General features: G+C 38.6%; 1 protein-coding gene across 1 annotated transcript in view; it reads left to right on the top strand.

Moving 5' to 3' along the window:
- Positions 1 to 22771, top strand: part of LOC135195755 (CCR4-NOT transcription complex subunit 2-like) — a 118394-nt gene that overhangs the window by 42541 nt on the left and 53082 nt on the right. Inside the window, exon 4 of the mRNA XM_064222204.1 lies at positions 4007 to 4108. Within this exon, the coding sequence (XP_064078274.1) occupies positions 4007 to 4108 (102 nt within the window). The remainder of the gene's footprint in view (positions 1 to 4006; positions 4109 to 22771) is intronic.

The following is a 22771-nucleotide window of genomic DNA, read 5'->3' as shown; positions in this document are numbered from 1 at the left end:
CCAAAAAATGTATAAATAATCAGTATGTACTCATTTCAAATAATTATTAATTAATCATTAACTATAATACACACACAAAAAAAAAAACTCCAATTGATTGTTTACATTCAGCTCTTACGAGCACCGAACGAACACCAAGCAATCACTTTTCCTCGGACATAGTAAGCCATAAATTTTCATTATATCTCTCTTCAACTAATGAAACTACCAAACAGTATAATAACCATTCATTTCTATTCTTTATTCTATCTTTACCAAATGGAGATACCGAGTTACTGACAGCTATAATGAAACCTATACGTAACGTAATATTAAAACAGAAGAAGAATTCTAAAAAATACGTATTTGTTGGCAGTCTGATTTATTTTATATTTTATGATATCTAATTCACAATTTTTTTTATTAAATGTATTGCATGTACTCATTTCAAATAATTATTAAGTAACCATTAACTATAATAATAATAAAAAAAAAAAAAGCTTCCAAACTCCTGTTTACATCCAGCACTTGCGAGTATCGAACGATCGCCAAGCAATCTCTTTTCCTAGTACACAGTAAGCCATAAATTTTCATTCTCTCTTCAACTACTGAAACTACCAAACAGTATAATAACCATTCATTTCTATTCTTTATTCTATCTTTACCTAATGTTTTTTTTTTTTTTATTAATGTATTGCAGAATAAGTTTTTCAATTTATGGCATCCTTTTACTTAAAGCACAAGGGGTAGATTCTGACCAATAGGAGAGCAGGATCTTATGGGGTGACTAGCATCAGGAACCAATGGGAGAGCAGGAGGATGGTGGCGAGTTTACTCAGTTGGTGGCGCGGGAGTTTTAAAATTGTTCTCGGTGGTCTGGGCGAATCTCGGGACTTTACAGCAACAACCTTTCGTATCTTGAAAACTTTTTGTATGTAGAGCTGTAAAATTTGTCGTATTTGCTTTCGTATTTCGAGTTTTTTGTTTTTTGTAAGTTGAGCCTTTCGTATGTCGAGGTACCACTGTACTTTTAGTTTGGTGCAGCAGCCAAATCATGAAAATAGAAAGGAATTGTTAGGTAATATACTTTTGTTTGCTGATCTGATGAAGGGAAAATTGAAGATAGGAAAGAATAACTTTGAAACTGTCTTGAATTTAGTTTAAGGTGATAGTTGAAGATATATTTGGTGCTTGAACTAAAGTAGGCAGTTATAAACATTGAAATAGTGGTCTTGGGTGGATTGATTATTAAAGTAAGCAGTTTAAAGCAATTTTTAGGGGGGGTACCAGGATAACACGGGTATTTACTTATCACGGGGGGTTCTGGACCCTATCCCCCGCGATTATCGAGGCCCTACTGTAATTTCGTGGTATTTGATAATCAAGTGAAAGCGTTTTGCAATACTCTATCCGCTATCTATCCAACTGACGTAGCGGTATGTAAAATTTACCAAAATTTTTTGTACGTGTGGTAGGGGCATTTTTTTCTTATTTTCGGACAAGTAGCGATTTCCATAGGCTAGATCATACCTTGGACCGTGTATCTCGGGTATCAATACGCCAGCAAAGTAGTTTCTGTACTGCGCATGCTCAAATCCCTGGCGTAGTAAAATTCTCACAATGAAATCAGCTGATCGCACCTACACTTCCCTCTCAGTGACCCCAAAGCCATTTTTCTTGACTCTCCCTTTATTCTTCAACTTTTCCTCTACATTTTCGTATATTTACAAAGTAATTTCTATGAAAAATAACCGAGATAGGGCTCTTCAAGAAATTGTTATTCTAGCAATAAATGTTGACAACGGTAAAATTTTTTTTCGTTTTGATAAATTTATAACGTCAAAATGAAACTGTTGCCGTATCCAAAGCCATTTTTCTTGACCTTCCTTTTATTCTTCAAGGTTTCCTCTACATTTTTGTATATTTACAAAGGAATTTCAATGAAAAATAACCAAGATAGGGCTCTTAAAAAAAAAAAAAAAAATTCTAGCGATAATTCTCACTATGCGCCGGGCAGAGAGCTATGTTTCTTATCCTCTTTTCTATCAATTTTTTCACAGGCTGGACTTATTCGTTTTCCATTGATTTATATGTCGGTATTTTGGGAATTTTATTGGCTTTCTCATGAAAAATAATTCATTTGCCTGACTTTCATAATTTTTGGGTTAGGAACGAAAATATAAAAAAAAGTAAAGATTTTTTTGTACTTTTGGTTAAATAACTCACATTTAGAAAAAAAGGACAGCAAAATGAACGTTGTTGGCATAAAATTGATATTTTTTGACTGAATTTTCAAAATAATAATTTTTTTGCACTGTCGAGCGCTCCCAGACACCTCGGATATCTGGGGACACAGTGCTCAAAACTAAGCGGATATGAAAGAGTTAATATTGGAATTCTTTCCAATTGTAAATACATTTATGAGGGGCTACTTCCAATGGGTATTACTACTCCGCCAATAATGATGTCACATTTATGAAGCATAAAGAGGCTATGAAATGTGCCCCTATTTAACAAGGATATTTTATATACAAAAAATAGAAAATAAAAATTTAATATCATAACATATATTGAAAGATATTTTAAAAGGATTTTGTATACAATATTCCAGTAGACTGACTGTATGATGGTTTGTTTACATCTACTCACGCCATTAGCTGGCGATGTAACTTAGGGAATTTTTCTGAAGTTTATGGTAACAGACAAGTTGGCTTATTGTTAATTAATGTTTTATTAATTTTCTGTAATAATTAGGCTTGATTTTCAAGCCTAATTATTACATTGGTAATATGGCCGCATTGGTCATATGTAGGGTAGTTATTTTAATACGGTATATATTTAAAACTGAAAAAGGTGCGTCTTAATATGGTATGTTATTTAACACTGAACTTATTTCATCTTAATTTGTGTAATGATTTGTATACAAAGGCAAAGTGAGGGTAATAAGTGGTGGTCAAGAACTGGTTATGTAATCCATTTTCAGTTCTTATGGAAAAAATTCATTCAGATCTCGACTAAATCACATCTTGTAGCTTCTTTAGGAACAGATTAGCATCGAGGTCCGGGGCTCTACTGTATACATTGTAACCAGGTTCATTCTAGGAATGCACAAAAAAGAAAATAGTTGTGGAAGGTCTAAGCAAAGGCAGTGAAGTTGTTGTTCTGTCAAAATGGTTACTGCATTCAGGAAGCTGCCAGGCTGCTTGATAACTGGAGCATGCCATAGGCAGATCTTTTACTCTTGAGTTGCCTTCTGTTGTGTACCTTTGGATCCAGATAGTGTATGCATAGTTCTGCTACCACTCCTGTATGTCAGACAAAAAATAACTATTTTCCTTAAGTATATTTTAGTTTTACCAGACCACTGAGCTGATTAACAGCTCTCCTAGGGCTAGCCCGAAGGATTAGATATTTCATGTGTCTAGGAACCAATGGGTCACCTAGCAACGGGGCATACAGCTTATTGTGGGATCCGAACCACACTATATCGAGAAATTAATTTCTATCACCGGAAATAAATTCCTCTGATTCCGCGTTGGCTGAGCCGGGAATCAAATCTCAGACCACCGGATTGGCAGCCGAGCCTGAAAACCACTCGTCCAGCGTGGAACTTAACTATTGTCCTGGAAATATGGAAAATATGTTGGTTATATATGTATGATTTGTGTCCTAGTTTGGTAAAGATGATACCAAAAGTAGGAGTATACGATTACACATCTTCATAAACACCAGTTGAGCTTGAATTTTATAAGTTTGAGAATTACATCATTAGGATTAACTTACGTTGTCCTTTTTTTGAATTTTTTGCTGGAAAAATTCAAAATTGGTCTGTGAAAAATGACTAAAAAAATATGTATTGGAATCATTGGTGCCAGTTCCAGTGATTTTGCTTTATTTTTTGTTGTTTCCTAAGTAAATTTACACTTGTATTAGTATTATTAGTATCTTAGAAGTATTGCTGATCTCTGGTCAGTCAAGTTTCAGCATTTTGATGACATTGTATTACTGTGACCTTATTTCTTTGCAGTTGGTATGGTCAAGCAACCCACTCCTGAAACGTCGGAGTTTACCATGAGTAGTGAAGATTTTCCAGCGTTACCTGGATCACAAGCAAACCCAACGGGTAAAAGTAAGTTGCGATCTGATTGTAAAGGGATCTTTTAATTTTGCGAGTACTACCATATAAATCTCAGTTTATCAGTTGAAGAGTATCCTATTTTTTTCTTGTTTAGTAAGTTGATAAGTCGAGGCATTTGAGTCTAAGCAAAGATAAGAGAACACAAAAAGTTTGTAAAATGAAAAATTATAATAGAAAGCTCAGGAATGGTTGTTGTAAATTTTGCATCTGATTTAGCTTAACTAAATAAACTAAAGCAATTTCTCAGTGGAGAAAATGTTCATAAGACAAGGGTGCAATGACAAAAAAAATCAGTCTATACTTCAGTGAATATTGAGTAAAGTCAGTCATGTTTTATTTCCACACAGGAAACATTTAGACAATATAGAATGCAAATACTATAAAGAGACTTGTTCCAGAATGTTTTGTGTAAATCTTTCATGTATATTTTAAATTCATTTTGTTATGTCTTGGGATAGATGGCCAGGTTGCATGTCATTCATCAGCCTTTTCCCATGTCAGAAACTTGGCCAAGCAGTTATTTTGCTAGTACAAACAATAACTACTCCTGTTAATGCCAGTACCCCAGCACTAAGTGTTGAGAACTTGAACTGTGCTTGCTTGTGAAATGGTTTTAAACTGTCAACACAGTAGAGCATCAGTTGCTACATAAGTTCTTTTTGTTTTAAATGAGTGCAAAGATATCTAGTGATCTAGTGTGTACAGTGGATCCAATTAATCATATGGTCACACCAGTCACCCCAACCTGTTATTTCATGAAAAGAACTCTCTTCCTCTATGTAGCCGTATCCTTCCGAATATACACTGCATCTGCCCCCAGACTGTCATGAACTTAAACTTGCCATCTTGGCTATATCTTATTATACCGTGATAACATCTTTACATGACCAGTGTTTCATAAGAGACCTGTTGTAAAAGCTAGCCCATACACAGGTGGTTTTGTAATTTAGCAGTCATCTTATACTACAGATATGAGATAAATTAATGAAAATTTGCCATAATTTTTGACCTCGTCTTTCTAAAGGTCATCTTACAAACATAAATATACGGTATGTCAAAAGTAGTCTCCAATACTTTATTTTCAAAGCTTTCCCAGTATACAGTCAACCTCGGCTTATTTACGGTTCAGCATTCATGGCTTCAGTTATTTGTGGAAAATTCACATACAGTAGGGCCTCGATAATCGCAGGGGATAGGGCCCAGAACCTCCCGTGATAAGTAAATACCCGTGTTATCCTGGTACGCCCCTCAAAAACTGCTAAAACTGCCTACTTTAATAGTTAACCCACCCAAGACCACTATTCCAATGTTTATAAACTGCCTACTTAGTTCAAACACCAAATATGTCTTCAACTATCACCATAAACTAATTCAAGATAGTTTCAAAGTTTTTACAACTGCCCTAAAAATATATATAGTATACATACTACTATACATATGTAGCCTACTAGCCTATGGATTACAGCTAGAAGCCTACATACGCGTGTGCTATTACGTACTCACATGGGCCTTTCTTTCATTTATAAGGAAAGAGAGGGAGAGAGGTAAGAGAAATATTAAAATTATGTAAATCATATGGGTAATCACAACGTTCTGTGTTGATGAAGATGGCAACAATTTTGCAGTGCAATCGGATGATTAATAAAGATAATGCTACCAGCAGCATGCAGCGAAACATCTCTTCCCTTCTTCACAACACGTTAATATATTACACGTAATAACCTTCATCTGACGTTTTGGCATCTTTCCCATAAGAGTAAAAGAATCGGGGCTTTTGGATGCCACAATTTACTCATTTATATGGGTACAATTTAAAGAACGCGGTGAACACGAGTTCAATAACAACATAAAACGTGGGCGGGCCAATGTTGCCAAATGGGAATGCAATTTCTTGCTAGATTTTGCTCCATAAAGTGATAAAAAAATCATATCATACACAACAATGCCACCCAGCCAATTTCAACTGATTGCTCTCTTTTTTTTTACTCAAACATGTTTCTACCATACACAGTGTACTTGTACATTACGTTACATGATTCCTAATAATTTCGAAACCTAATCTGTTTAATTCCTGAAAATGGTTTTGCAAGATTTTGTTCTTTTTCTTACATGATATACCAAACATAATAGAATAAAAGAAATATTCAACTTAACATAACAAAGTTTTGATGTCAAATTACGTATGCTAGATGTATTTGAAAACAAATGCAAGTTTTCCTCCCAGATGCTAGATTGAAAATTTTCTTGCTAATTACCTCAAGAAAATGAAAGCTAGCATTAAAAATGCAAAATTGGTAACACTTGACTCAACAGATCCGTGTTAGTTGTACAAATGATAGTTATTGTATCATTAAAAAAATCAAAATAAATGAAGTCGCAAAGCCAATTCTATTCATGTTTTTCCTAAACACGTAGCCTAAAATGAAAACTTTATTTTGTTTGTTTCATCACTGCCACAAACCCCTGAAAATACTCAGTACATATGATCATTCTAAACTATTATTATTAATAAACATTACCTTAATATAATTTATCTAGCCCTAAATCCCCAAAATCCGCACCAAAATTTTGCCACATTGGCAACCCTGTTACCTCCTATTCTGTCTGCCAGTTGGCAACGCTGCCGTTGACAGTTACAAAACCTTCCCTGAAAATCAGTTGTTAACGAGCGCCCGTGTTGTTTACATCACGGCCGCTCTTTATAAATTTCCTAAACCTTTTTGTGCCTTTAAAGCTCTCATTAATTGTTAATGCGACTTGGTTAATTACCACTCACGTATTACATCCACGAAATAGTGAATTAACTTTTATTTCTATCGTGGTATTTATATTATATTACGAATTTTTGCACGACCTGGAATTACGTGACCTGTCCAACAGTCCAATGGATTACCAAGATAATTCGATGCTTCTTTCTGCCAGCAACATCAGGAATTGCCCGGCTTGTGGGACAAGGATGAGTAGCAGGGAGTATGAACCCCATGACATTTGTTACTTTTGTCGTGGACAGGTTTGTGACTGATTTATCGTTTTGTGAACTTCTTTAAGCCTTGGTCTGACGAAGACTTGACTTAGTCTATATGAAACATCAAAGAATCTTGCAGGGTAACAGATTTATTAAGGAGAAAAAGAAATTGGTAGCATTTCCTTGATTTGTGCGCTCATGGTTCTGGTTCTTCGGTTTCGGTATCGTGTGATTCCGATTCCGAATTAATTGATGCTTTGCCACCTGTACAACCGGTAAATAGTGAAGTCGTTTCTGATGTTGATTCAAAGGTTTTGGCGATGGAAACTAGTTGGAAACAAAAGTTTGTGAAAAATTACAGCTTAGTTTAGCTAGATAGACATTTCAGCTAAGTTTAAGGGGGCCGGCCGGCTAATGCCCTTTTTTTAAGGACAGGACTTTGATATTCATACCACTTAATAAGGTGACTTGGGACATCTCCAAACCGCATATGATTTTTGCCTCTGACCTTCGGTTTGTGACGCCAGGGCGATTTATCCCGAAAATAACCATTTTTCAAATTCTATCTCCTCCTTGATATTTAATATTAAGACCTGGGATTACTACCATATATATACTTGATGTAGACCTCCAATCGAATGAGAGTTTTTTTTTTCTAAAAGTCATTTTTTTGCTAGATATGAATTTTTCAATATGGTAAAAAAATAAACCCTATAAATCAGGAGAAAAAAAAATGTATAAAAAAAATACGAAACAAAAATTGGAAAAAAGGACTCTATTTGATTGTTCTATAATGTCTTTCTAAGTTATATACCAAATTCCAATGTTATAGCTTTAAAACTAAGTGAGAAGATAGATTTTGAAGGTCAATAAGTATAGTTTTGAGATACGGGCGTTCAAAGTTTTCCTTCGTATTTCTATAAAGACAATGTTAATAAATAATGATTATTATGAATGTATATTTGTTTTTTGTGTATTAATAAACCAAAACTATTTTATTTATCATAAATTTAAATCATAAAATGATGATCCCTTTGCTCATATATCGCAGTCCTGGGGCACTGCAATGAGGCAAGATGGGGCACTCCTTCCTACGCAATTCTTTCTTCCTCTCCCCTTCACTAACTCGGCTTATTACAGCGAATTTTCTTCTTTAGTATGTTAGCGAGAGTTTTTCTTGTATTTTCCTCTTTGGCATGAAGAAATTCTTGCCCGAAACAAAGATAAACAAACGTAATTGCAAGAGAATGTCAAGAGGTGAAACTCGGAGGCGTACACATTTTTTTACAAAGACAATTTAATAAATCATGATTATTATGAATTTCATATTCCATTTTGGGTATTAAAAAACCAAAACTTTGTTATTTATCATAAATGAAGATCTCTTTGCTCAAAAATCGTAGCCTTGGCATAGTGTGACGTGTGCTGTCAAGCAAGACGGGGGCGTTACTAAGCAACCCTCCCCTCTCTCTTCACTAACTACGCATATATTATGATATTCTGTAATAATACTTGAGCGATTTTTCTTCGTCTGTATGTTAGCGAGATGTTTCCCTTGTCTTTTCCTCATTGGCATGATGAAATTCTTGCCGAAACATACATAAACATACGTGAAAGCAGGCGAATGTCAGAGGTGAAATGGAACGTGTAGACTACTTGACGTCTGTGATCGCACTAAATCAGGACTGGACTTGGTAGCTTGAGCCTGAAGTCTCCTTCTCGACTCGGGGAATGTCTACAGATGCCATTTCTCCCAATTTCTTTGACAATAATTATCAAAAATTTACGATAATAGAAGAAATATTGCATTTTCTTGTACGGATCAATGTTTTAGGCTTATTGAGTTACGTTAACTAATTACCCTGTAACTACGAAAGTAAGAGGAATTTTGACGAAATATTTCGTATACGTATTCTCAATTGCCATATGAAGCTCCATGAATTTTTTCATGACTGCATTTTTCGCCCTATACCTCCATATATAGGGGTTCCGGCCGGCCCCCTTAACAAGCTGTCAGAGAATTTTTTTTGAAGCAGCTTTTACTAGAATGTCTAACACACTTTTTAGATTCATTTTCAGCTCCTGTCAGTACCTGTCGACAGCACCATGGGTAACGGTGCGACAGATACCCCGGCTTGTGAACCCCGTTGTGGCGAAGGCCTAGGGGGGATCCGGCCCGGGCAGGTTACTGATGATTCTTTACCCAATGTGTCCTCTGTTAGTCCCGTAACAGTGCCAAAGGGCGCTTATTTAGGAGAAGGGGGAGGGGTATTAGTGTTAGACCTATTTGATAGCTAGTCGTCAGGATCTTACTTCAGGGGAAGTTCTCAGTTAGGATCTGACGATATTGATGTTTCTTTGAACGGCGGTCATGATGTCGAGTTCAAGAAACTTTTTGAATTAATTTTGAGTTTTCTTCCTCAGGCGAGGCCTAAGCAGAAGCAGCATCTGCCTTGTTATATTACAGAAGGGATTTTTCTTGACGGTCCTTCCCAGTCGCGGGAATTTTTATTCGTTTTTCCCTTGCTCAGAGGTTCGCGAGAGTGAGGGGCAGACGTCGCTGCTAATCTTTCGAAGGTGATTGGGGAAGGGAAGAGGAAGCTCTCTTCTCTTCTACGACACCGGAGAGGAGTTTATCAGGTGGTGGATGATACATCATTCTCTCGACCCCCCACCCCCCCAAACCAAATCCTGATTTTGTCTGACTTTCGGGTCAACCTTTGCTTTCCAAGGCTTCAGTCTCGGTCTCAATCGAAGACGTTATTGCCACGGAGTCTGTTATGAGCCCCTTACAAGAAGCTCAATCCTTCAATATGTGGGTCCTCGGAGGTCTTAATGTATATCAAGGACTCCGGGTATTTTCCTCCCGGTGGTGCTCTTTTTGAGAAATTCTGCTCTTCTATTTCAATCGCTTCTGTACATCAGAACGAGCTTGCCGCTTCAATGCAGGCCTTTCTTGTTTCTCTAAGGCGTAGCCTGTATTTGTCGCAGTTACGCTCCTGTGTATCGGAGATTCAGAGAAACAGTTTGTTGTCCTCTTCTCCTTTTGGCGATTCCCTATTTGATATATCTGAGGTTTCGAAGGAACATCAAGGTGATGCCTCTTCCCAAGCTCACTGGGCCTTATCAAGGGCTTTTTCCTCTGGTCTTCCTCCCGTTCCTTCAAGGAGTAAGCGTAAGTTTAGTTTCAGATCTGTACCTTCTGCTCCAGCCCAACAACCTCCTCCTTCTGGCTCGTTTTTCCAGAGTACATCTTAGGTTTTTGGCGCCTCAGCTTCCTCCTCTGGTCACTCTTTGAAACGGAGGAGAGGTTCTAGGCATGGTTACAATGGGCAGGGGAAGAGCTCAACCTCCAGGTGGACCTTCTTCTTCTTCCTTGCCTCTGCGTAAGAATTTTCGGAAGTAGGAGTCATTACCTCGTCCGGAGACCACAGTAGGAGCTTGTCTCTCTCGCCATTGGTCAGCTTGGCAGGAGAGAGCAGTGGATGCTTGTGTGGTGGAGGTCCTGAAGGCAGGTTGCGAGTTCCCTTTGTTTCGAGACCTCCACTTTCCAATCGTCCTCTCAAGTTCAGCGGTTATTCCCCGCACTCAATCAGGGGTCAAGCCTTGGAGAAGGAGCTTTCGGCTCTCTTGGAGAAGGATGCCATAGAGCGAGCTCCTCCTCCTCCCGGGTTTTACTCACGGGTGTTGTAGTTCTAAAGGCCTTGGGTGCCTGGCGCCCCATCATAGATCTTTCGGTCTTGAACAAGTTCATTCTAAAGTCCAAGTTCCGAATGGAGACTGTTCAGACTGTTCTTTCATCCGTCAGGATGGGGGACTGGATGATTTCCATTGATCTGCAGGATGCTTATCTGCAAATCCCCATCCATCCGAAGAGCAGACTTACCTTTGGTTTTTCACGGACTCAGGAGTTTTCCAGTTCAAGACCCTTTGTTTTGGGCCTCATCCACTGCTCACAGGTCTTTTCTCGGGTGATGGCTCCTGTTTCGGCTATTCTGCATCAGTTAAATGTAAGGATGCTTCGGTATCTGGACGATTGGTTTGTCCAGGCCGAATCTCTAGAGAAATGTCTCCGGTCGAGGGAGATAGTTCTGTCTCTTTGTGTCGAGTTGGGCATTCATATCAACTTCGACAAGTCCAGTCTAATCCCTTGCCAGATCATGACTTATCTGGGGATTGTTTAGAATTCCCAGATTTTGAGGGCTTCTCCCACTCCAAAATGGATAGACAAGCTTCTAAGTCTGGTCGAAGAATTTTTGTCCTCCATAATGCAGCCAGTTCTCTTTTGAGGACACTCCTGGGCCATTGTCATCCCTCATCCAACTGGTTCCCGTGGAGGTCGTTCTTCCCAGAATGACGGTACCCTTCAGTCGACACTTCTCCAGTCGTGGGATTTCGTGTCCGAGGACACGATAGTCGCCCCCTCTCCACTATGTCTGAAGGATCTCCGTTGGTGGATGCAAGTTCACCGCCTCAAGTCAGGGACATCTCTTCTTTCAGTTCTGCCAGACCTAATGTTTTAGTCAGACGCCTCGGATCAAGGTTGGGGTGCACACCTGGGCTCCGAAGTCGCTTCGGGCCTTTGGTCAGAGGAAGAGAGGATCATGTCAATAAATTGGAAGGAACTAAGGGCAGTGTACCTAGGCCGTCTTTCATTTTCAGGATCAACTGTTGGAGTCGGTTGTCGCGATCTTCGTCGACAACACCACAGCAGTCTCCTACTTGAGAAACCAAGATGGCACACAGTCGGACCTTCTCAATCAAGAAGCGCGATCAATCCTGTGTTGGGTGAAGACGGGATTACGTTGGTCCCTCAGTTTATCCTGGGCCATTCCATGCCAATGTTCTTAGCAGATGCCTTGTCGAGACCGAACGAAGTTCAAGGGTCGGAATGGACACTTGCCAGGAAGTCTTCGACAGCCTCAGGAAGAAGTGGCCTGTCACAGCGCCCCCATTCTGTTTTGCCACCCCACTGAATTTTTAGGGTGCCAGATCTTCTTTGCCTCTTACCAGACTCCTCCCAGAGTGCTGGGACTGACGCTCTTTTGCAGGACTGGGAGGGCCTTCAAGCCCATGCATTTCCTCCGTTCGCTCTGGTGAGGTCAGTTACTCAACAAAGTAAGAGCAACCAAGCATCTGTATCTCACCTTGATTGCCCCCTTCTGGCCACAAAAGGAGTGGTTTCCTGACTTACTGCAAGCTCTGGTGGAGCCCCCCATTCGTATCTGACAGAGACCAGATCTTCTCAAACAACCCCATTTTCATCGGTTTCCACTCAGAGGGCTCCACATGCATCATCTTCATGCCTGGAGACTGTCAGGAGATTCTCCAAGCACGAAGGGTTCTTCTCCAGAGTGGCACAACAGTTGGCCAACCCAGTCTGCAGTTTCGACATGGGACATTAGTAAAGTCCTTAAAGTCTTTAGGTTCCCTCCGTTGAGCCTCTGAATATGGCTGATTTTAGGGACCTCTCTTCTAAGAAACTCTTCCTTGTCTAGCTGGCTACAGCCAAGAGGGTGGGTGAACTGCAAGCACACTTTTCTGGTTGCTAGATTTGGATAAGACATGATTTTGTCATTCCTTCCCGAATTTGTCGCAAAGACTGAATCGTCTGATAATCCCATTCCCAGGTCTTTCGTGCTGAAGTCGCTGGTCGACTTTGTAGGTAATTTAATGCTATTTACGTCGGATGAAGACAATCAGAGTCGTCCCCGTCATCTGTTTGTTTCACCCCAAAATCTCGAGACCTATATCAAAGAATGGTCTATCCTTTTTTCTCAGAGATCCAGACGCTGAGAGCACGCAGTATTAGAGCAGTTGCTACAATCAGTAGCTTTTATGAAAAACGTCTCGGTCGCCAAAGTGCTTGAGGCGCGACTTAGCATTCTAATTCTGTTTTTTGCCTCCTTTTACTTGAGGGATATTTCTCTAGTTCTAGGCGACCTTCGTTCCTTGGGCCCGTGGTGATGGCAGGACAGGTCGTCAGACAGGAGGAAATTAGGTAGTATTCCTGTTTTATGTTTGGTTGCTACCTGTATATTATTTTTTCTTTTTTGTTGTATATAGTTTTTTGTTTTTACATTATAACTTATGGCAGTTTTGTTTAGTTATAATGGGAATTAGGCAGTTTGGTATTTAGGTGTTGTTGATGACAAGGGACCAGCTGCTTTGACAACTCAAGCTGCTTCCATTGTCAGTGTGACATAGGACTAGCCACTGGTTCGCTTGTCCTGACGACTCATGCTTCTTCCATTGTCCTTCTGGATAGGGAATTAGTCGATGGATCGTCTGCTGTCATCTGGTGACTCGTTCACCATCTACTTTTTCATCTCACCTGTTTTCTCGGAGTCAGACACTCGTGCGAGATCAGGCGACATTTAGTAGCCCTGAGTTTCTTGTTGACATTGGTTGCGTTGATACACCCTCCGATGATCGTTTAACATGAGACCAGGTTGGACTGCCAGCAACTCGTCTTTCGTGACTGAGTCGCCTTTTTGCTCCGCGCTCCTTTCTCTTGGCACCAGAAAGCTCAAGTCAGGAGTTGCTCATGAGCTGATATCGCTGCTGGCGACTTTGGGTTGCGTTTGATACACCCCCAATGTTTGCTTTAGCTTTGAATCGCCCAGGCAGTCCAGGCACTCATCTCAGGGAAAGAATTGTCAATACCCGATCCTCTCTCTTGGCGCCAGACATTCGTGAGAGAGCAGGTGTCGTAGTGCTTGATAAAGTCATCGGGGTGCAGCCTTGCTGTCCTCATTTTGTCGGACTGGTCGGTCACCTGACTTTAGTACAGACTGACTGACTATACACTTACTCCTTGTCCTTTACTACCTCAGTTCTGCGGCCATTATGGTAGGAGACTTTGAGTTCTTAGTATCTTAGACCTCGGGTTGAGTTTTTAACTGCCTATGATATATATTTCTTTGATTGTTTTATGTCCTATTCTGTCCGAAGGGGGAAATTGTACTCAGATAATAATACCTGTATAGTTTATCTAGTCCCACCCATCCTACCCCACGATCTGCCTATCACAACTGATTTTCAGGGAAGGTTTTGTAACTGTCAATGGCAGCGTTGCCAACTGGCGGACAGAATAGGAGGTAACAGGGTTGCCAGTGTGGTAAATTTTGGTGGCGGTTTTTGGGGATTTAGGGCTAGATAAGTTATACAGGTAAGTATTATTAATATTAATTTTAGAATAAAAATTCCATTACTACCAGAATAACAATAATACAGTGGTACCTCGACATATGAAAGTCCCAGCTTACGAAAAATTCAAGTTACAAAAGCTAATACGAAGATTTTTTTGGCTCTACATACGAAGATAATTCAGGTTACGAAAGGTTATTGCTGTAAAGTCCCGAGATTCGCCTGGACCACCGATAACAATTTTAAAATTTGCGCACCGCCAACTGAGTAGACTCACCATCATCCTCCCGCTCTCCCATTGGTTCCTGATGCTAGTCACCGCCATAAGATCCTGCTCTCCTAATTGGCCAGCATCTCTCCCGTCGTGCTCTACGTAAAGGCGTCCTTCGCCCACTGCTTTGCACCACCATTTGTGTATGCACGCGGAATTTGTTCATTCACATATAACGGTTTTGTTTATTAACGTAATTCATTAGTGATTTCGTGTTGTGTGAGAACTTTAGTACATATACTACATAACTTAATCACGTACAGTATACGTAGTCATGGGTCCCAAGAAAGTTGCTGAAGTTCGCGGAAAGAAGAGGATGCTTTCTATGGAGACAAAAATGGAGATTATCAAGAATTATGAAGCTCGCATGCGGTTGAGTGTGATTGCTAAGGAATACGGCCGAAATCCTTCGACGATAGGCACCATTCTTAAGCAGAAGGAAGCCATCAAAGCAGCTACACCTTCCAAGGGCGTCACTATTTTGTCCAACAAGAGGAGCCACATGCACGACGAGATGGAGAGGCTGCTTCTTGTCTGGATAAAAGACAAAGAAATCGCTGGCGATACAACAACCTAGACGGCAATATGCCACAAGGCCAGCAATATTTCGGCGATTTGATTGCCCAAGACGATGGAGGAGAAGGGACATCGACGCCAACCCCAAACTTCAAGGCTACTCATGGGTGGTTTGAAAAAATTACCGGAAACGGACTGGCATCCATTCGGTGGTGCGGCATGGGAGGCGGCCAGCTCGGACACGAAAATGGCCGAAGCCTATATTAAGACGTTTGACGAGATGACGATCAACGAAGGCTACAGTTCTCAGAAGTCTTCAACTGTGATGAGACTGGCCTTTTTTGGAAAAAATTCCTCATCGGACGTATCAGTCGTGGAGGAAGAAGAAGAAGCTACCCGGGCATAAGCCTATGAAAGACGGGCTTACACTCGCACTTTGTTTGAACGCCAGTGGGGATTGCAAGGTGAAGCCCCTACTTGTGTATCATTCAGACTCCTCAAGCCTTCAAGGCCCACAAATTGCTAAAGGAGAAGCTTCCAGTGTTGTGGAGGGCTAATGCGAAAGCCTGGGTAACGAGACTTGTTCACTGAGTGGGTAAATCTTGGAAGAGAAGCGCTCGCTCTTGAAATGTCTGCTGTTGTTGGACAATGCCTCTGCTCACCCTCCTGCCTCGAGGAAGATATCCTAGCGGGGTATTCTTTCATCAAGGTTCTTTATCTTCTGCCTAACACCACCCCTCTCCTCCAGCCCATGGACCAGCAAGTGATATCGAACTTCAAGAAGCTGTATACGAAACATCTTTTCAAGAGATGTTTCGACATCACCGATACCACAAACCTCACCTTGCGTGAATTTTGGAAGGAGCATTTCGAAATCGTAATATGCATCCGACTCATCGATCAAGCTTGCAGGAGGTTTCGGCAGGCGGAACCTTGAATTCTTTGTGGAGAAAACTCTTTCCTGATGCTGTATCCTACCGAGACTTCGAGGAATTCGACGTGGGCGAAGCTGGTGCAGATTCAGAAACAGTTGACGATCCTGAAACTGTTTAGCAACCAGATCTTGACGAGATCGTTGCACTCGGCAAGTCCATGGGGTCTGGTCGTTGACGAGGACGACGTCAATGACCTTCTCGAGGAGCTTACGACAGATGACCCGAAGGAGTTGGAGGGACCATGCAACATAACATAGTTCAAGAAGAGTTCTCTAGCAGCGGTAGAAATTTAGGATGCTGTAGCTGCCTTTCATAAGGTGCAATCATTTGTAGAAAAGAGACACCCCGAAAAGGCTTACACAGGTCGTATACTTGCTCAGTTCGAATGACGTTTGCCTGAGTCGTTTCAGGAACATTGTGAAAAGCAGGGCCAGAAGCAATCTTCCTTGGATAGTATTTTGTTTTTAAAGATGGCCTTTAGTAGGAGTAAGCAAACAGGAAGATCCAAGTTGTACTACGAAAAAACAGACAGTTGAAAGTGGTGAAGAAATTGAAATTTTGTTTAAAAAAAAAAATACATAAAGTATAAAATAGTAAAAAAAAAAATGTAAAAATAAAAAAATGACAAAAAAAAGAAATTAAATTTTGTTTTTTGTGTAAAGTTAAGTGTTAATGGTTTTGTGCCATTTGTTAATGTGTTTCATAAAGTTTATTCTTAATGTTTCCTGACATTTTTTAATGTGTTTCGTAAAGTTAAGTGTACATACAAGTTTTCTGCCGTTTGTCCTCCTCCTCTTTTGCCACTTTCGGAGATAGCCTCGCTTGAAAGGTAAGGTTCCACATTTTACTACATATGTACGTATGTATGTACGTGCAGTATTTTGTTGTTATAACCATGCACACTAATACACTTTATGTTTACAGGTACTATGTAGTACACATTAGTAGTATGTATTAAGTTAGGTATTGAATGGTCCAAAGTGTTATATTTCATGGTTTATTGGTCAATTTAGCTTTATTATAAAAATTTACTAGGGTGTTTTTGTAGGGCTTGGAACGAAGTGGGTAATTTACATGTAAAATGCGGTTTAAGATACGAAAAGCTCAGGTTATGAAGGCCGCCTCGGAACGATTAATTTCGTATCCTGAGGTACCACTGTATTTTGTATTGAAAATGAATATTACGTATATTCCAAACATTATTGCTACCATGACTAGTACTATTACAATTTCGAAAGATAATCTTGCTATGAATGCTACCATAATTTGATTTTCATATACGTACGTACATTTTGTCAGCTGGCTGGCTTTGCATAGATAAAAGTTGATTTAACTGAGATGAGAGATTCTTTCTTCAGATCTCCATTACATGAAGAATGAGTAAAAATGTATTTTATTTTTTACCTTTGGAAGCCACCATTGAATATTGGCAGTGACAACTTAAACACAACTCTAAATGCTTAATAGTTATGGCAGATGATGTCATCAGCTGTTTCTCCATATAGAGAACGTGACTTGTTTTTGCCTGATTAGGTTGTGTAACATTGACAGATATCCATTAGCAAAAGTTGAATAGTAGTTGTGTATTGAGAGTAATGATCATTTTAATAAAACTGTTGTTTTACTGTGTCTAATCATATTACATGTATTATTACCATATTATAGTATTATGATATGGTCATAGCGATCTACCATTTGCATTCTGGTTTTGTTTACATTTTTAAAATAATCAAACTGATGTTGTTTTAACCAATATCCATCACTGTTTTTAGTTGCTGAATGGAACTTAATTCAGAGATATGCCTATAATATACAAGGTGAGAATGGTTTTATTACCTTTATTGTCAGTTAATATCATAATGTGAATCGTTCATGTATGTTGATGGTTATCGCACTGCAACTAGGTTTAGCCTACCAATGAACGTCATACATATACCTTGAATAGGCTATTTATTATGAAGATATGCCAATAATGTATAAGGTGAGAATAGTTTTATTACCTTTATTGTTAGTTAATATCATAATGTGAGTGTTTCGTGTATGTTTGTGATTATCGGACTGCAATCGAGGCTTAGCCTACCAATAACATCGCATACGCAACACGTTTGTCCCGTGATGCTGTGATTCATACTAGCGATATAGCTTGAGAAGCGGTCCAAGAAAAACCTGTGAATGACTGATTCCGTGATTGCTGATGCACGATTAAGTGATGCCCCACTGTAGTCACAGATTTTTTCATAGAGAAATTACTGTGCTTACTTGTGAAGTGGTTTTAAACTGTCAAAACAGTAGAGCATCAGTTGCTGCATAAGTTCTTTTTGTTTTAAATGAGTGCAAAGATATCTAGTGATCTAGTGTGTGCAGTGGATCCAATTAATCATATGGTCACACCAGTCACCCCAACTGTTATTTCATGAAAAGAACTCTCTTCCTCTATGTAGCTGTATCCTTCCGAATATACGCGCATCTTGCCCCAGACTGTCATGAACTTAAACTTGCCATCTTGGCTATATCTTATTATACCGTGATAACATCTTTACATGACCAGTGTTTCATAAGAGACCTGTTGTAAAAGCTAGCCTATACACAGGTGGTTTTGTATTTTAGCAGTCATCTTACACTACAGATATGAGATAAATTAATGAAAATTTGCCATAATTTTTTACCTCATCTTACAAACATAAATATACGGTATGTCAAAAGTAGTCCCAATACTTTGCTTTAAAACAACTTTATTTTCTAATCTTTCCCAGTATACAGTCGACCTCAGCTTATTTACGGTTCAGCATTTATGGCTTCAGTTATTCGTGGAAAATTCGCCTAGTCACAGATTTTTTCATAGAGGAATTACTGTACAGTGGTATCTTGTTTGTCGAACATTCTGTTTTTCTAATGAAATTTTCGGTAAAATTTTGTATTGTTTGTCAAACGAGTGCTCCTACTTCGAACTGACCAATTATCTTGTTTATACTACTTGTATTTGACGGCCTAGTGCGTCCTGCAAGAAAATCTGTACTACAAACTATGTTTCTTCACTTACAATATATCGTTAAATGATAACCAATTCAACAAAATAGATAAAAATAATAAAGCATTTTAATATAAAATTGTGCATAAAAGATGTATAAAATCATACGTCACCATGGTGATGTCACACGCAGCTGACTTAAGACTGAACGAAGGGAGCGTTGATGTGAAAACAATCAAATGCAATACAGAAACAATAAAAAAGTAAGTCTTAATTGAGCCAGTGTTTGGTGCACTAAGCGAGACGGTATAGTATAACCATATTCAACAAAATAGTAAATGAAAGAACAAAGCTTTTCACAAAATTTAGCATAAACTATCAACAAAATCATTTGTCATAGCAAGGTGGTTTTTATATTTTTTTAGGAATAATGAATAAATGATTTTTAAGTTATCATACATCATGATATTGTTAAGGAGAGAAGAAGAGACAGTAAAATCTTTACTGTACATAAGATGTTCATAAGAGCAGTACCAATTCACATGAAAATAAGAAATGAAATTTATTTCAAAAATTTAAAATAGTGATAAAACACGTGGACAGTCAGATGCATAAAGTAATAAAAAAGTCTTACTTGAGCCAATGTTTAGTGTGCTGAGTGAGACTATTACAGAGGAGAGGGAAGATGGGGGTCTGCTTCCTAGTGACTTACCAGCTGGGCTGGGATGATGATTCAACCTGTTTCTTTCACTTATGCTTGATTTGTCCAAAATCACTTCTTTTTGTTACAGTAAGTTGATGTATTGTGGCATAATTAATCTCTTTCATTCACTTAAGATCCAAGCGTAAGCACATCAGCAACCATACAAGCTGATTACTCTCTCTCTCTCTCTCTCTCTCTCTCTCACACACAGTTGGACATGCACACTTTTGATTCCTTTGATTATCCTTGTAAAATGTGAATAAAATTGATTTTGTTACCAACCTTTGCCTACTGCGACTATTTTGGCTTTCTCAAAGGGTTCCCGTCTCCTCCCTCCATCCCCCAGCTGGCTGTGCGCCATTTTGACCAAAACAGTTTGTTAATCATACGCGACTCTTAACTTTTGAACACAATAATAGAAAAAATTATGAAAAGGATGACTTTTTGGGTTGGTTAGAACGAATTATTCCTGATTCCCTTTATTTCTTATGGGGATATTTGTTTCATATTTTGAACAGATCATATTTAGAGCTGTCTTCTGAAATGGATTAAGTTTGAAGTCTTGAGGTAGTACTACTGTATTTTTATGTTTTTGTGACTAGTTTAAGGTATATTTGGTGTTTGAACCATTAAAATAAACATTATAAGTATTTTGAAGGGGGTCTTGGTGTTTGAACTATTAAAATAGGCTGTTATAAGCTTTATTAGGGGGAATTTTGGTATTCGTTGGTGGGTGTGTTGCGCATCCCCCTGGAATACTGGGTGACAACTGTTATAGTTTTTGCCTCGCATGGACAGAGTTAAGTCTGTTTTTAGTGAAAGGTAATGCATTTTTTTTTTTGTGGAGCATACTAACCGGAAATAGTTTTCTCACATTTCCCAGATGATGGTCTCTCGGGGAATGAAAAGAAGTCCAGTTCAGTGCCAGCACAGATACCTTATCGGATGCGGCGATTGTCATAAGACCTGTGGAAAAGAGTCAGGCAAAAAGAGGATACAAACCTCGCATGATGGTCAGTATTATGTAACTTGTCATGTGTGCTTTTTATACATATTTTTCATAAAGAAAAAAAAATATCTTAGCTGAAAAGTGTAAGGTAGAAGTAATGCTAGCATATTAATTGTTTGGTGCTTCTTGGGTCATTTAGGTTTATTGTTGTCACTGTAATTTTTTTTTTTTTTGTCCCTTACTAGGAAAAGTGACCAATATCCCTTGGGGCATGGTAACCGATCAGTTTGGTATGGTGGGTCTCTTAACGTTCATCAGAGCGGCGGAAACAGACCACAATCTTGTTTATCTAGCTTTAGGGTCTGATCTCACAACACTGGGACTTAATCTTAATTCTCCGAAAATCTCTACCCCCAATTTGGTGGTCCGTGGGCGGAAACTCCCTGCCGACCCCAAGATATTGACTACCATGTACCCCAAGAATATTTAACAAACCAACAAATCAGGTAAGGTGTAACTGTAGTACATAAATTGGTATAAAGTTCAGTAAATTGTGTGGAATAATGGTATTATAAGTTTCGAGTGATTGCATAATTATATTTAGATCAGGGGTAATTTTTATTTATTTTGTGTTAGGTGAATCCATTTTTCAAAGGTTTTTGATTTATGATGGTTTTCATAGCGTAGATTTTTGTCTTACATTAAACATTGTGTTTATTCAAGAATTTCAACTTGCCAGGTTATTTTAGGTAATGGATGGTCAATTATAGTGAACCATGGAAGCACTTTATTTAATTTTTGCCATATAATGTTTACCATATGACAAAGCTTTAAGGTTCAAAAGATGTAGTGCTATCAGCTTAGAAGAATGCATTTTAAAGTAATTTTGCTAGTAAGTAGCAGTGGTTAAAATTACACAGAAATCATGTCAGTTTGCAAGCTCAATAAAATTTGAGAGGTGCAGTGCACAAAGAATTGTAAAAAGTTGAGCTTTGATAGATGAATGGTCCGGATGGGCCATAGAATTGTCGGTATCAAAGATTAAGAACAAAATTATGTGCAGAGGTATTTCATATAAAACCATATTGTCATTATTTATGGAATCTTCTTTTGTAGAAGTTATTGTTTGCAGAAATTGGTGGTAGGTAACTTACTTTAGTTTTAATGGAAATAAAATAACCAAAACTTAGGTTGGTGGAGAAAGGTGGCAGTTTCTATGGCAAAATTTTTCCAAGTCTTTTGACCTTTGGGAGATTTTGTTTTTTGAAATTTTCATACATGTTTCTTCCAGAAAAATTTTCTTTGTTCCGCTCTATTGTTTTGGGAACTACCTTAGTATACAGAGCTCCCTGTAGGGTGGTAGTGCTGTCATCAGTGCACCTCTTGCAGTGCACTGTAGGCATTACTTAATACCCTTTGCAGAGTCCCTTTGGCCTCTAGATGCAACCCCTTTCATTCCTTTTATTTTATCTCCGTTTATGTTCTCTTATGCCCCTTTCCCCACCCACTCTTTATCAATTGCGTCATAGTGCAACTGCGAGATATTCCTCCTGTTATACCTTTCAAACCTTTCTAATCTCAATTTCCCTTGCTGCACTGAATGACCTCATACCAGGTCCCAATGCTTGGCCTTTGGCCTAAATTATATCTTTCTTTAACCCTTAAACGCCGAAGCGGTAAAAAGAAAATTTTCTCCCGTGTGCCGGAGGTGTTTCAGAGTGAGCACGGAAGCGGAAAAAATATTTTTTTCAAAAAATCTAAGCGCGCTTAGTTTTCAAGATTAAGAGTTCATTTTTGGCTCCTTTTTTTTGTCATTGGCTGAAGTTTAGTATGCAACCATCAAAAATGAAAAAAATTATCATTATCATATATAAATAATGCGATATATGATAGCGCAAAAACAAAATTTCTATATAATGTATTCAAATGCGCTGTGCGCAGACAGTTAAAGTAACAAGTTACTTTTTTTTCGTTGTAATTTACACTAAATTGCGATCAATTTGGTATATAAACACATTGTAAAACGATTATAAAAGCAACACAGAGAAAATATTATCACAAAATAATGCATGAATTCGTTAACTGCGCGGACGTAAACAAATATTTTTTTTTAAAATTCACAATAAATCTTAAATATTCGTCAGAGGAGACTTCCAATTTTTTCAAAATTCAAATTGAAGACAAATGATTGAATATTA

Source organism: Macrobrachium nipponense, chromosome 16 (assembly GCF_015104395.2).
Source record: "Macrobrachium nipponense isolate FS-2020 chromosome 16, ASM1510439v2, whole genome shotgun sequence".
NCBI classification, from domain to species: Eukaryota; Metazoa; Arthropoda; class Malacostraca; order Decapoda; family Palaemonidae; genus Macrobrachium; species Macrobrachium nipponense.
This window is presented reverse-complemented; position numbering and strand designations above follow the sequence as displayed.